The sequence below is a fragment of the Psammomys obesus genome, unplaced genomic scaffold (assembly GCF_907164565.1).
Source record: "Psammomys obesus unplaced genomic scaffold, mPsaObe1.curated_primary_1811, whole genome shotgun sequence".
Taxonomy (NCBI): domain Eukaryota; kingdom Metazoa; phylum Chordata; class Mammalia; order Rodentia; family Muridae; genus Psammomys; species Psammomys obesus.
Genome location: NW_026590062.1, coordinates 16540014 through 16555845, shown reverse-complemented (window position 1 = coordinate 16555845; position 15832 = coordinate 16540014). Strand labels below are relative to the sequence as shown.

Here is a 15832-nt window from a genome sequence, read left to right as displayed (position 1 = left end):
GGCTTGAACCACAACTTGGGAACCACAGCTGTAGAGTGGCCTGCACGGACCCTCCTGGTTTCCTCTAGGGTTGCTGCCTAAGCAGCCTTCTCTCATTCCTATAGAATCCGTGTCTTGGTTTCTTGGTCTACAAAGATGAACAGATGTCTAGAACTCCTGAACATCTGAATTCTAACATTTTTCTGACTGTTCAAAGGACCACACATCCCCCCGCCCCCAACGCCCCACCACTCATTCTCCCCTCTAGGATTTCTGTTGCAAGTAGATGCCCAAAAAAACATTGCTTCAGTGACCACATACAGCACCTTCTGGTAAAATGGCCCTTCCCCCACCACCCCTAACACACATACTTAATGCTCTCATGAGGCTCATATCACCCAGATGACCCCCCCCCCCAGACTCTTGTCACAGAGATTTCTAAATCATTAGCCCATGTCCCTCTTCTGGGTAGCAAGCCGGGTTGACTCAATAGTATAAAGCAACTTTACTTATTTTCCTTCTGGTCTCAGGGTCTGTGGAAAACACTGTCGAGTTGGCTGTTTTGCCTGTGGCGCCAAGACCGTGTTTGGGGAGCATTTAGAAGCCACAGTGACATGCTGGAGGACCCAGGAGGACTCTGCAAGCTTACGAGCCTCTGCTGAGAGCCTTGCTAGTAGGACTATTTCTTGAGATACTCAGCTGTGGCCTCTTTCATGGGGTCCAGCTGTCTCGGCCTGAGGCGATCAGCACATGAGCCTCTGGGTTCCAGCAAGCAAGGTGCACTCCACTCTGTCAGAGCTCCAGTTGTCACCTCGTGTCACATGGCCACCGTGCTGGTGACCAGTGAGGAATATCTATGTAGACAGGTCAACATTAGAAGCCCCCTGGGGTGGAGTATGAGGGTCACATTGAGAAGAATGCACTGGGGAGCAACTTGCCCATCCCTGGAGGACATACTGCCCCTGTCTGGGTAAAGGCAATTATTTGGAATATGCAGGGAATGGGCAGCTGAACAAAATCAATTGTTTACTATTCATTCATTCATTCATTCATTCATTCATTCACTCACTCACTCATTCTTATGTTGACTTTTTTTTTCCTTTTTGACACAAGGTTTCATTATGTAGCTAGCCCTGACTGTCCTGGAACTTGCTCTGTAGACCAGGCTGGCCTCAAACTCAGAGAGCTGCCTGTCTCTGCCTCTCAAGTGCTGGGATTAAACCACACGGTAAATATTTTTAATTGCTTAAAAAAAGTGTGCTTAGTTGTGTGAAGCCCTCATGAGCCATAGGGTATGTGTGGGGATCAAAGGGCAACTTATAGGAGTCTGGTTTCTCCTTCCACCAGGGCATGGGTCCTGGTATTTGAACTTAGGTCCTCAGGTTTGGCCAGCAAGTATCTCAACCCTCTGAGCCTTCTCCTAGGTTCTGGGCTTATTCTTACTTTTGTTTTGAGGTCTGGCGCCTCCCAGTGACCTGCGCCCTGCGGCCAAGCCCTACCCCACATGATGCTATATCTTGAATCCATCAAGGGATGGACCCATGGATAAGGTCAGAGCCCTCAGATTCCACCTCTTCCCACTTCAATCCCCATAGTAGAGTCCTGTTTGAAACTAGTCATATTCACACTTGTTTTGAGACTCCCCAAAGCCGGTCATTTCCCAGCTCAATGTTGAAGCGATACAGCCAAGGGACCTAGAGAAAAGCCTCATGCTGGTTGAATTAAGAGCTGTGCAACTGTAGCCAAGTTCCTTAAACCCCCAGAGCCTCTGTTCCTAGACCTCTGAAGCATATAGAGCACATTACCACCAAGCTTACTGGGCTGTTAGATGACAAGCCAAGGCTGTTAGTGAAAGCGCTTCCAGCATGGAGCAAGCAAGTCAGTACTAGAGAACAATGGTTAGTGTGGATTTTCTACCAGGACAGAAATGCATTTTACAAAACTGCTTTTCCCCATCCTGGTCCCTGTCTGACTCTGAATATAGCATACTGGGCTTGTGCAAGGTCAAAGCTAGCTTGGGTTTTCATAGCGTGGTTTTAAATTGTCTCTGTGGGGAATGGACTGGAAAGAGAACACCATGAAAGCATGTCGCTCATCCAGGAAGCCAGAGCTCCAGTCCCAACCCATTAATGAACTCATTTTGAAATTGGAAGTAAGAACCTTAGTTTCTGTTGTTTTTGCTGCTATTAAAGTTTCTTTTTCTCTCCCCCCCCCCTCGCATTAAAGATGCCAAGATCTGGAAAAGGAACAGACACCTCGGGTTATTGCGTCTCCTTTGTGATAAGGGGCGGCAGGTGTGTGTTGGTTGCTGAGTCCTCATTTCCTTGTGCAGCTGGGAAATGCTGACTGGGCTGAAAGCTGCTCCATTGCACATTTTCGGAGTTTGTGCCCTAGTTGTTGTACCTACAAGTTCAGACCGAGTGTCAGACGCCACGCCGTTTTAAAACAGTGTTGCTGGGTGTTTATATAACTGCAGTGTGGCAGGGAGTTGTGGAAGGAGATTCATCTGGATGTGATGAGGACAGGACACCTGTTGCGGGACCAAGCGCTTCCTAATCACAGAGGCGATCTTAGGCTTGCCCTCCCTGTTGCTGTCTGTCCTGCCAAGTGTGCTTCTGTGGGGTCTGTCTTTATGTCAGCCAAGGGGACTCAAAACCAGAACAACTGAGGCAGGAGCCACTGCTGAGTCCATCTAGCAACTGACTTAGGGAGCTGGGCCGGGGAGCTCAGAACTGGATCCTGGTGCTCGGGTGGCTGAGGCAGGAGGATTGCCAATCAGTTTAAGGCTAGGTTGGGCTACACAGTGAGTTCCCGATCAGCCTGGGTGACAGGAAATGGCTTGTTATCATTCCTTCCTATATTCCTCTCCTTTCTGCTGTCTATCTCTGTTGTTAGGTGAGTCCTCCCTGTCATAGCTCTCATGTTCTCTGCCATGTTTTGTCCTCCCTGCCTTTCGGCCTCATCATGCACCCAGAACCAAAGGAGCTGAGGGCTGTGAACGAAACCCTTTGAATCCAGGAACCTAAACAAATTATTTCAACCTGCTGTTTTCCCATCCCAGATTTTGGTCACAGATACTTGAAAGTAATTCAGAAAGAAAAATCTTGCCTCAGTTTCCTCTCAAAAACACAAGAGGTTTGATAAACTCGACCTTAGGCTTGGGTGCATCATTCTCTTCAATAAGTTGGACAGTTGTTCTCCCAAGAGACAGTAGCTACATAATAGCAGAAGAAACACAGCCCTGGCACAGACAACTTGCCCATTCAGACTGAGGAAGCCATGGCAGAGGAAGCTAGTGGGCAGAGGGGCCAGCCCCAGTCATTGCTCAGTCAGTGCAGAAGTGCATGGAAAGCTTGCATTGCTCTGTCGTGCTCTGAGCGGAGTGAACAGAGCTGTCAGTGAAAAAGACAAGGCTTGATTTGGCGGTGGCGGGGGTGGGATGGGGGGAAGAGTTACCTGAGCTCCCAGATCTCTGAGCAGACACACACTTGGAATTACTAGTGCTGGTTCCTGTTAGAGAAACCAACCCAGGATTAGACAGTACAAGATGAGAGCAGTTATTTAAACATTATATCACCAGGAGGCATTTGTAATGAAGTGTGCTCAGCCAAGACCTCGAGGAAATGAATGAACCATAGAAGTGTCTGATGGTACAGTGTTCCTCAAACAGGAGACTGTCTATGCAAAGGCTGCCTGTTGTGAATTAGGCTGTACTGGAGGCAGTACTGTGGCCAGGGATGTGGATGGTGGTCCCACAGCCTTGGAGAGCATTGCCAAGAACTCTGGCTGTTGGTGGAGCAGGCCAAGCAGCCTGAGAAGCTTTGGGGCTGAGGAATATCGAGTCTGATTTATATTTTTTTCTTTTGTGAGTGTGTGTGTGTGTGCATGTGTGTACCTGTTCACATGTGTACGGAGGTGAGTAGCCCCAGCTGTCATCCCACAGGCACCATCGCTTTGTGTATTGAAACAGGGTCTCTTACCGGCTCAGAGCTCACCAAATAGGCCAGGCTGGCCGACCAGTGATCCTCCTAAAGATCTACCTGTCTCCCCCTTGCCATTGCTGGGATTGTTTTTGCAGAAGGGGATTTGATTCTGGTCTTTATGCTTTTGAGGCAATTACTGTACCAACTGATCTTTCTCTCCAGCCCCCTCCCACGTGATTTATGTTTCCCCCAAATACTCTATCCAAATCAGATACAGAATCCTCACTATGAGGAGGGAAAACAATGGGTAATTTATCTTCTGTTATGAGGACTCAGCTCGCTGATTTCTCAGAGCGAGGTGTGCGTGGAGACAGAGGTGGCTCACAGCACTGGGGGAATGAGGTGACGGGTAGCACAGTGGCTGACAGCCTTTCCATCTGAAACCTCTCTGTTCCCTGTAAAAAACGTCTTTCTAGTAAGAGCACAGGAGACCCACAGAAGCAAAGCTAGTTTCTCTTACAACCCCGTGAAGTCAGGCGTCAGCTCAGATGGGTGTGTGCACAGACTGAGCACCAGACAGAGAGGGGAAAAATATGTTTTGTAAACCATTAATGTTCAGCCCCTTTCTCTTTTCCTCACTTGTAGTCAGCCTGCATTCCAGGTGGGAGCATGTGTGATTAACCCTAGCTTTGCTGGCCCAGAAACTCCAGCCAAGCTGGGAACTTCCGAAGGCTGATTTTTGGAAAGAGTTTGAAAATATTTGCTAAATATGTATACTCGAAGCACAGATTTCTCATAATGAAAATTTCCAAAAATTATTTCCAAAGTAGTTTCCCATCCAGGAATGTCATAATCAAAGAAAAAGCGGGGGGAGGGGGAGAACCCCAACAGCTTGGATTCTGGTACATTTAAAACACACAGCCAGATAACAGCCAGACACAAGTAGTCACTTTTGGATCGAACTGGAACGGTGAACATCAAGGGCCAGTTTTGACAGGAAGTCCCAGTGTGATCTTGTGAGGCTGTTTTACAAAGGTGGCGAGAAGGAAGTATAGGCTTTCCATCATTCTGCTTGTCAGTGGTCTCCAGAGTGCCAAGATTCTCTGTTCTAACTGGTCATGGCCAGTAACCTTAACCCTCATCTACATCAGAAAGATCTCTCACCTGAAACACACATGCCAACTTACATACATCCAGGCCTGTCCACAGCACCACCCATACCCAGCATCCAGGGAAAGAAAGCTTCTGCCATGATTTCAGACCCCACCACAAGGGACCCATCTGATGCTGGAGTGTAGGCACCATAGGCCTGATGTGTGTCTCCCCTAAATTCATGTGTGGGTATTGCCATCTCCAGTAACAGAATGGTGTCAAGAGAGGCCTTTGGGAGGTGGTGAGGTCATGGGGAGGAGCCCTTACCAGTGGGGTTAGTATCTTTGTGAAAGAGCCCCATGGGAGCCCCCCACCCCAGCCTCACCCAATATGAGGTTTCTGTGAACAGGTGGTGCCCGGAAGCAGCTCATTCATTGAGTAATCTGTATTATAAAGATCAGTGCTGGCGGCACACCCTATGAAAACAATTAGATATTTGGCACATTTCAAAGAAAAACTAAATTTCAACTCAGATATGGATGAACGTGAAAGAAATAATTCAAATCACTTCCATGACGCGTTTTTTTCCATGTAAAACTATTATAACTGTTTTCTGTATTTTGAACTCACCTCTAACTCTCCCACATACCGCTGCCTAGTCTTGACCCATCTGTCGAGCCTTTTTTATCTCCTAGACAGCTTCACCTCTGCTGTCGTTCAGCTTATACCTATTGGCTTTATGTGGCTATGTGAGACCTAGGAGCCACAGTAGAGAGAAAACACATGTTATTTGTCTAGGACCGGCTTAGTCTACTCAGTTTCATTATCTCCGTTGCTTCCATTTCTTGCATATGGTACAATTTCAGTCCTCTGTATGGCCGAATCAAATCCCATTGTATGTGTACAAACATTTTCTGTATCCATTCTTCTGCTGGTGGACACCTACATTGCCTCCATATCTTAGCCACTGTGAATGGTGAAGCAGTGAATACGGATGAGCAAACATATAAGATATATTGACTTAGGGTCCTTGAGGTAAATACCCATGAGCACTGCAGCTGTATATATTTATTAGTGATAAGGACCTTTCTGTCACTCCATAGACCCAGACACAGGGTTTCCACAATCTTTATTGCCTTGGTTACCTTCATATGCTTGTATGATATCGTGAGAAACCTTTGCAGTTTTATATATATATATATATATATATACATATACATACAACTTGTCTAAGGGAAGTGTTAGCTCATTATGACAGATGTGGGTCCATTTGTTCAGGGAAAGCAGGTGTCTGAACTGCCACATGCTACCACTAGGAGGCACTGCAGGCCCACTGATGTGCCCATAGCCGCACCTGCTGCTTCTACCCAAGCCATCTGTGTGCCCCAACCCACAGTAAAGCACAGCTGTGCTCTCCAGCTGCGAACAATGAAATACGTGACACAGTCACTGCGCCCCATCCCTTTACAACCTTGGTGCCCATTAAAAAAATAGTAAAAATAATGAAATAGACCCTGTGTTGCCTTTTTTTTTTTTTTTTTAATGTGGGGAAATGTTTGAATTATCTTTTATACTTCCTCCCTCTTAAGCACCTGCCTTGTAGTTATTGCCTCCAGATTGAAACAGTCTCTCCTGGAAGGAGTAAAGAGCTCACACAAGTTACAAGAAAGTTACAAGACCCAGGAGGTGTCCTCCCAGAAGGAGCAGAAGTGAAGAGCAGCTGCTGAGGGTGGGGGTGGGGTGGAGGCTCACGGCTCTGCCAGCTGGGGTTGTTCCTAATGCCCCTCAGCAATGCAGCCTCCGGAGCCCAGCACGTTCTTAAGAGTGACCCCGAACACACGGAACCGCGAGGAAGCCAGTCTTGGGTGGACTCATTTCCATGGTGTGCCACTGGCACTCTGTCTGGGGTGAACCGATGCTTGTCCTTTCCCCCACCATCCCCCACGAGAGAAGTCACACATCAGTGGTGGTACCACTTGGTCGCTGCCTCTGTTTTATTTTCAGACCCAGAGAACTCACTCCCGAGTGAGTCATTAGTCACTAGTCACTTTTTTTTTTTTTTCCTGAGACTGATGTTGCTCATGTGACAAGTCAAATTGGAGTTTACAAGCCACTGGCTGTGTGGAATCACACTGGATGCGCCCCATATTGATCGGCTTAAGTGCCAAGCAAACACGGACCTTTCGATAAAGCCGGGAAGCTGGCGCAGACTTGATAGAGTTTTCCTGAAGACATGTATGTGTTTGTGTAGGAGGGGCCATACCGACTTTGAGTGACAGGTTGGTGCTGAGTAAGAGGCCAGTCAGGCGCGCCCTTAACATTCCATGCCCAAATCTCACACAGAGCTCTACCGGTACAGGGAGGTCAGTGCCTAAAGAAAGCTGGAGAGGCCCTTTTATTACCTTGGTGGTGTTGGAAGGCTTGCTAAGCACCTCACAGGAGTCTCTCTAAGTGAGAGCTTCCCCCATCCTCAACACTTCAATATGTTCATACCCTAGAAACTCCTTTAAGTCACTCCAAATTGGACCATAGGAAATACACTCAGAGCCTCACACTGTGAATGACCACAACACGGCATGTTTACAGAGCCTTTGATGTTAGAAACTCACAAATTGGTGGCTGGAACTCCCCCCTTTGTGGCCGTTAAGCTTTCCTCCCAGGCAGGATTAACTCCCTGCACATCCATTTGATAAGTGATTTCTGATGTGGGGATGGGAGAGGGAGGCGTTTCGAATTGTGGCAAGCTCTCTTGCAAGGCCGGTCAGTCGGTCGTGAGCTCTCCCCTGGAGCATGCAGCCTTTCAGGCCCATTAGAAGATTTGATTTTTGAATGGACAAGAGAAATCAAGCTATTTGGATGCGGGGCCAGGGAAATGAATTGATCCTTCAGACTCCTGTCAAATGTTGCACTCATTACAGGATTGTGGCTCAGGCTTCCGCAGTGTCAGGGCTCGATTGTGCCTGGACCCACTGGCTGGGAGAAATGGCAGCTACTGTCTTGTTTTGGGAAAGTTGGGCTTTGGCTGACCTTCTGGCTCCTCCATGCTGACACAGAGCTTCACTGAAGGTGGCCCAGCTCCAGCCCCCAGCTTGGAAGTATCTCTTCCAGCCTCATGGAGGAGGTAAGCGCTCCAAACAGACTTGTTGGCTCCTGATATCAAAATGATGCTCTACTGGACACAGCACCATCGTCATCTGGACTCCTGAGCCTGGCAGCCTCAGTTTCAATCCTCTCCTGTCCTGAAAACAATAGTAGCCAGAGCTTTGTGGAAGCATTTTGCTCACTTGGGTAGTTGTCTGGAGAGAGCTGGTCAGTCTTGTGTCAGAAAGGGCAGAGACCAAATATCAAAGAGAGTAAGCAACAATTTGAGGAGCAAAAGAATTAGGGTTCCTCTCCTAGGGCCAGCAAAGCCCGCAGTCATAGCACTCTGACAGGATGCCAAGGGCCCTCTGGTTACCTTTGAGTGGGTAGAGAGTACCGTACACCATCATGGCACACTACGTCCAAGCCTTCCCAAGTGAACACAGTTCCGTTTCATTCTTGCCATCCAAGAAGCCTCCACTTGGTTGTTGCTATATGGAATCACACTGGGCTCATCTCATATTGCATGGCATATGTGCCAAGCAAACACAGACTTTGTGATAAAATAAGCTGGGGTGGTCTTCCTGCATTCAACCGGGACTTGTGGGAAGAACAGCGAGCTTGGAGGGTCACCTTGAGGAGTCTTGAGCTTCACTTGGAAGCCACATACAACCCCCCACCTGCGGGCTTTGGGCCTAGCCACATGTTACCTCAGGAGGGCCATAGTGAGACACTGGCTCTCTAGCAGAGAGAAGCGGCCAGTTTCAGGAGCACAGAGACACACAGACAGAAACTGTCTGTGGATTTTGGACAGCTGACTTGCCGTGCCAACCACCTGAGGGAATCCTCACCCCATCAAGCCTTCAGCGGCAGGAAGTGGAATTTATCTAAGCAGTCCTGCCCACGAGTCAGTACTTGATGGGGAACGGAGAGCCATGCTATGCTCACTTAAGAGGCCATACAAGAAATCTCAAACACCCTGGAACCCTGGGAGGATGTGAGTGCGGGAAGGACAGAAGGGAGGGCAAAGAACAGCACAGATCGGAGCACAGTCACCGGGAAGAATGGAGGATTGTGGGGACTCAAGGTAATTGGTTTCCTGCCAAATTCCTTTGATGGCAGAAAGCTTCGCTTCACTCCCCGTCGTGCTGGGCTGCTGGCTCAAGGGGGCGCCACCGGCCTACAGCAGCCAAGGCTTCTGGAGCTGCTTCCATAGCAGGGCAGGTGCAGAGGAGAGCTACAGGTGGCTGCTGGCTGCCTCAACTTAGTGGAGAGCTCCGGCCGGGGTGCTCAGATCCAGTCAGTCACCTGCCTGCTGGGAAGGACTGAGGGGCAGGAGCCGCCCCCACCTACGTAGGCACTCTCTCTGGAGCTCAGTGTGTCCACGAAATCGGTCACGGGCCTGATCTGTCCCCGACTGATTTCATAACCATATCATGAAGTTTGGGAAGTTTTGTTTCGTTTTAAAGAGAAGGTTCAGGGTCATGTGGGCTTCCCTTTCTGGAGCTCCTTGTGCCAGGTGCAATTTAGAATTTCCCATGCTTCAGAAACCGATGGAACTTCTTTTCAAAGGAGACACAGGGTCTATGCGAAAGCAAAAATATCAATCACATGAAAAACCATGAGTAAATTCCAGCTAGATGCTGCACTGTGCAGAGAAAGGCAAACCCTTTGCATCTTACCTCATTTTGTACCTGTGCGGTGGACTGGTCCCTCATGCGCGCTCTGCTGGTTTGAAATGCACCCCCAAAGGTATCGCTCAGAGGGTGCTTCCCAGTGGTGCGTGCCTGAGTTTCTCCTTGTGTCATCAGAAGGATGGGGGGAGTGGTATTCAGCCTTGCATAGCTGGTTCCCGGTGATGTCCTCATGCCTGAGATGGTGCAAGTGCCTGCAACAGTGCCCATTCACCAGGGCGCGTCGGAACTCAACCTCCTTCCTCGCTTGTGTCAAGGGTCACACAGTCAGGCATGAACAGTTAGTGCTATTTAATCATCGGTAGAATTTGCTTCCAATTGATTTATGGCTTTGCAGATGAAACACATATTCTTGGAGGAAAACACCATTGATTTGAGAGTGACAGGGCAGGTGAATCCAACCGTCCCTCTGGCACGGGACTGCAGCCGAGGACCTGGTAGGCTGCCGTGAATGCCTGTAGGTCTCCCTGGGGAGCGGCTCTCCCACCATTAGCTGCTGTGCTAGTTTTCGGCAGAGGAGTGGGCACACACACTTCAACAGCCCCATGAGGAGAGCTGGAGGGGGAGTCATTCTTACCTCTTATTTTAGCCACTCATCAGGGCTGCACAGTTTGAACAGAGAAATGTTTGCTAGATGGCTATGTACGATGAAGAAAGTGCAGGCAGCAACTAGACTCTTTCATCTTAAGGGCATACACAGAGAAGCCTTGTGCAGTGATATACCTTCAAAGAGTCACCTGCTGCTTACAATTCAGGGGAAGGTGATTTAGAAAAAAGTGAAGTCATTTGTAAAATAAAAGCTAGAGGCCATTAGCTTCTAGGAATTGAACTTAAGTATTGTCTTTAAATACTTGGGGACCAGCAGTGGTGGCACATGCCTCTAATCCCAGCACTTGGGAGGCAGAGGCAGATAGATCTCTGAGTTTTAGGTCAGCCTGGTCTACAAAGCAAGTTCCAGGACAGCCAGACTACACAGAGAAAACCAGTCTCAAACAAACAAACAAACAAACAAACAAACAAACAAAAATGAAATAAAAAATTATAGACTTGGGGGTTGGGAGAGATGGCTCAGTGTTTAAAAGCACTGGCTGCTCTTGCAGAGGACTGAAGTTCAATTCTCAGCATTTACACTGTGGTTCACAAATGTCATCAACTCTAGTTGCAGGGGATTGACCTCTCCTGGTCCCTGTGGGTACCGTACAGATCTGATGTATTTATATACACGTAAGCAAACCACTCACATACATTACATAAAAATAAATGAATCTTTTAAAAATATATCTGAATATGCACTATTGGGCCTACCACTGAGAAATAAGGAGGGAAGCTTGGTTAGACAGGTGAGGATCACTCAGGGAAGTGCATGCAGTGAAGAAGAAGCCTCAGTTTCCCCCATCAGTCAGGGAAAGGAAGAAGTGACACGTACTGATGGTTCTCAGCGTACATTCTATCACGGAGGCCTCAGTGTGGCCTGGAATTTGTCAGTATGACATCCTGGTGTGCCATCTACCCGGGCCACATTGGCTTCCGGACTGTGGACAGCAGACCGGAAGTGTTAAAGTGTCATGTCAACCAGGCTCTCTGCCTCATAAACTCTGTAAAGTTTATAGGAAACAGACCCCCCCCCCCCCCACACACACAGAGCTTAACAGCTAAACAAAAACACCCAAACCCACAAAAGTTAAGAAAGACACACAGGACAATGCAGAAACTGTTATTCCAAAGACGAGAATACACAGAAAAGATAGTCCTAGGCAGAACAGTCTTGGCTTCTCTGATCTCCCTTGGAAGTCAGGAAGCTGAGAATGCTGGTGATATTTTTGTAGCTCCCAGACACAGACTGTCCCCTTTAGGGAGATTCTGTGAGTCCTGTGATTGTTAATCATGTCATAAGTTTAGAGTCACCATGGAGACCCACCTCTGGGTGTTCCCACAAAGGATTAACCAAAAGAGGAAGATTCACCCTGAATGTGGCTGCTAACATGAATGGGCCAAGGCCTTGGACTCAATACAAAGGAGAAGGAATGCTGGGCAGCAGCCTTCCTCTCTCTCTCTGCTTCCCGACTGCAGATGGAATGCCTGCCTCATGCTCTTTGCTGCCATGCCGTCCTAGTTCGGCTTCTGGTGCTGTGATAAAAACACAGATCAAAGGCAGCTTGGAGAGGAAAGGGTTTATTTCATCTCACAGTTTAAATCCACCATGGAGGGAAGTTGAGGCAAGAGGCTGGCGGCAGGAACTGACAGGGAAGGAGCGGAGGCCTGCTGCTTACTCACTTGCTCTCCACGGCTTTTGCATCCCGCCTTTCTTATACAGCCCAGGACCACCTGCCCAGGGTGGCACTGCCCACGGTGGGTCCTCTCACATCAACCATCAACCAAGAAAATGCTCACAGGCTTGCCATCAATCTGATGGTGGCGGTCTCTCAGATGAGGTTTCCTCATCCCAGACGGCTCTAGCTCATGTCAACCGGACAAAAGTTAACTCAGATACCTTCCTTGCCCATAAGCCCAAACACACTCTTCTTCCCTTAAGTTGTCTTTGTTAAGTGTTTTGTCACAGCGACAAGAGAATTAACTAACACAATCCATTTTTACCCTCAGAAGTGAACTGAGTCTGGGTTTCCTCTCTGAATCCGCATAGAATCGACTTGTTTCCAAGGCTCCCCTTAGCAGTGAGGAGGTCTTGAGCTCAGAACTCTAGCATGGGAATTAGGTATCTGGGTGCGAGTTTGCCTTAGAGCCTCCGGAAGGCATGAACAGAGGGCCTATCACGTTCTCAGTGCAACATCTTCCCTCGAGCGGTGCCAGGATGGAAATCTTCCAGGGACAGGAATCTGGGAGTCATTTTGGGATTCCAGGGTCACATTCAAGAGATCACTGGGAACACTTCCGTTTATGTTAAGGGTCCTGAGCTGTCTGTCCTTGCCTGAGGACTGCCTGCAGCCCGAGGCTTTGAGAGAGTAGGGCAGAGGGCCTTTCGACACCTGTTGTGAGCGTAGACATCCACGCTGGTCCTCACGCGTGCTCTCCGGGGCTGGCTGGTATCCAAGTCCTCTTCTTAGCATCCACCTCCCATTCGCGCACAGGGAGGCTGGGCGCCCCGCAACCAGGAAGGTGGGACCTACTTTGCGGATTGGGGCTCACAGCTGTCACTCCAGAAGGGTGGGGCCTAAAAAGAGAGCGAGAAAAAGAGAGAGAGAGAGAGGGAAAAAGAGAGAAATTAGAAAGCAACAGCCCCAGCCCGCCTGGGCACGCTGCGCTGGGTGCGCTCGGATGCAGCCGCCCCGGGCCCGCGCCTCCTCGTCCGCGCGCCGCTCGCCCTCCGCCCCAAGCGCCGCGCGTCTCCGGAGCCGGCCGTGCGCCGGGCGCGCGTGGGGAGCCCGGTCGGGCTGGGGTGGAGCCGCAGCGCCCCGCAAACTTTGGGCGGAGGAGCGCGCGCTCGGAAGCCCCGTGGCGCGGGATGGGGGCGGCGAGGCTACGCTTCCCGGGTCCCCACGCGCGCCTGGCCACCCGCCTGGGGACCCCCGCGCCGCCTCTGCCCGCGCCCCGGGCCCCGCAGCCTCGCAGCTCCGCAGCTGCCCGCGCTCACTAGCCCACCACGGCCGCCCAGCCGGAGCCCCAAGAGCGTTCTCCGCGCTTGGGGACTCAGCACCGGAGACCCCCCTTGTGGAGTGAAATTCAATTCACGAGCCAGTTCTCAGCGCGGTCGAATCACTGAGGTGAGCTCGGCCTGCGCTGCGGGACCCCGGAGCCCGAGCGGCCTGGCTGTGGACCTGTGGGGACCCGGCACAGGGCGGCCCTGCTGCTCGGGGTCCCTACCCAGATGCGTCTTGGCCATCCAGCTCAGCTTCTGTTCTCTGGGGACCTGGCGACATTCCTCCTTCAGAGAGACGACACCACGGAGGAGAAGAGGACCCGCGCTCCGAGTCTCCAGGATGTGCCCATCTGAGATGGGGACGCTGTGGTACCTTTGGTCTCCCGTGCTCATCAGCCTGGCTGCCCTTTTTTCCAAAGGTGAGGACGCTGGGGCCACCTCGGCCCGGGGACTTAACTTTGCTGGGAGTGAGTGTGTATGTATGGATGTGGGCGGCCCGGAGAGGCGTGTGTGTGTGTGTGTGTGTGTGTGTGTGTGTGTGTGTGTGTACGAGCGCGCGCGTGCACGCGCACACGCGGGCAGGAGTCTTGTGGCCAAGGTCTGGGGCAGGCACCCTGGTAGCAGGTGATTTCCCTAGAAGTCTGGCTAAGATGCCCTAGGAGAGTGTGTCTAATCCACAAGGTGAGAAGGGGAAGCCTATGCTATCCTGAACCTGGAAGCTTCCTGGAATTTGGAGTGGACTTCCCAACTGCCTTAATCTCTTTAGAAATAAACCCGAACAGCTCTGCTGTACAGGAATGTCAGCGAGCGTACCGTGGGACCCTTAAGAACACAAGTCCCTTTCAGCCCAGGGTCTCCTGGGTCCGCCTCCTGCAGCTGCTGTGGTGGGGAAGCTGTCTCCACACGATGATGTTCTACTGTCTGTGTAACCCAAGCTGTTCCAGTGGGGTCCTGACCTGGGCTGTGAGTGGAGGGAGGGAACACCTCCTACCCCATTTACCTGCTCTGCTACCGGCTCCCTCAGCTCCCTGCTGGGTACAAGCAAAATTGGAAGCTTGGGACAGAGATGCCTTGCAGAGCGATTGGTAGCCACAGGACATTGTAGATGGACACTACACATCTTCTTGACTGATAGGTGGTTTCTGTTTGGGGTAGTTTCTCCCCCCCCCCCTTTCTACAGCAAAAGTCGAGATTCTCTTAAGTGTGCTGGAAAAATCCTGCAAACATATTTTTCTGTGAATATTTATCAGGCGACATCTCTCTTTGAAACTTCCCAGCCAGTCGACAAGCACAATGTTTTAATGATATGTTGATTTTGGTCTCTGGCTTTTCTGATTTCTGGGAATCTAATTGCTTTGGATCTTGTTGAGTTAGGCAGATCGCTCGCTGGGCTTTTGTGTGGGAACCCTTTGGCTAGGAAGAGATTAGGTGTTTATGCACTCCACTGTCTCTTCAAGTGCTGTTGTAAGGAGCTCAGGTCTGCTAAGAAGGAGCAGCCCCCACCCCCACCCCGGGGGCCACAGCTTTGGGGGTGTAGAATACACTGGAAACCAAAGAGGAGGTTGGTGAAAAGGCAGGCCTTAGGTTAAAAACCTGCCTCCAGGGCCGCAATGCCACTCCAGCATGGTTGGGAGGCTTGCTGTATACTTGTTGCTTGGTTTGCTAAGACTAGACGTCTCTGTTTTTATTCCACAATAACAAGGTCTTATTAAGCAAAGTACAGAGCGAGACTACAATAACAATGGTGTTCCCTTGCTCCTGTACTGATGCCTTCATTGTGAGCAGCTGTGTTGAAGGGAGCCACCTTTCCCTTCGTGCTTTTGAACTTGTCCTCAAAGAAGGTACTGTGTGTTGGGGGAGCGTCTCCTTTCTGAATGGCTAGAACCCAGCTTGTCAGTAATGTTTATGTCATGGAATTCGGGGCAAGTGCTGTGCATGGACTTTGGAGATGGAGCCTGCCTCAATCAGGCTGTTGAAGCCGGTCAGAATGTGGGAGCCTTCATGCATCTGCCAGCCCAGCTGAGCACATCTGAGGTAGCTCAGCTATGGTTCTCAGCTGGAAAGAGTGAGGATGGCATCAAACTGTAAAAAGGGATTTCACGGGGGCAGACAACGTAAACCCAAGGGCAGCCCAGTGTTCCACTTTTTTTTCTACTTCCCTCTCAGGTTGTGTAAGCCTGTAAGTTTGTTTTTAAAACTTATGTGTGTGGCATGTGGTTTGCATGCTGGATATGTGTATGGGTGGATGGGGATGTGTGTATGTGTACATGCGTGTGGAAGCTGGAACCCTGCATCTTCTTGGATTTTTTTCCAGTTTATTTATTGAGGCATGGTCTCTCCATGAACCCTAGTAGATCCCCTGCGTCCGAATTGATGGGTTTATAGGTGGCTGCCATGCCTACCTAGCATTTACATGGGTGTTGGGAATTGGAACGCAGGACCTCACATTTAGCAGGCAAATACTTTAT

The 15832-nt window shown here is 50.0% G+C and overlaps 1 protein-coding gene across 1 annotated transcript in view; it reads left to right on the top strand.

The window, feature by feature from the left end:
- The first annotated feature begins 13704 nt into the window (after nt 1-13704).
- Nucleotides 13705-15832, top strand: part of Tmem132d (transmembrane protein 132D) — a 611289-nt gene continuing 609161 nt past the window's right edge. The window contains exon 1 of the mRNA XM_055606466.1: nt 13705-13783. Coding sequence (XP_055462441.1) covers nt 13705-13783 — 79 coding nt within the window. The remainder of the gene's footprint in view (nt 13784-15832) is intronic.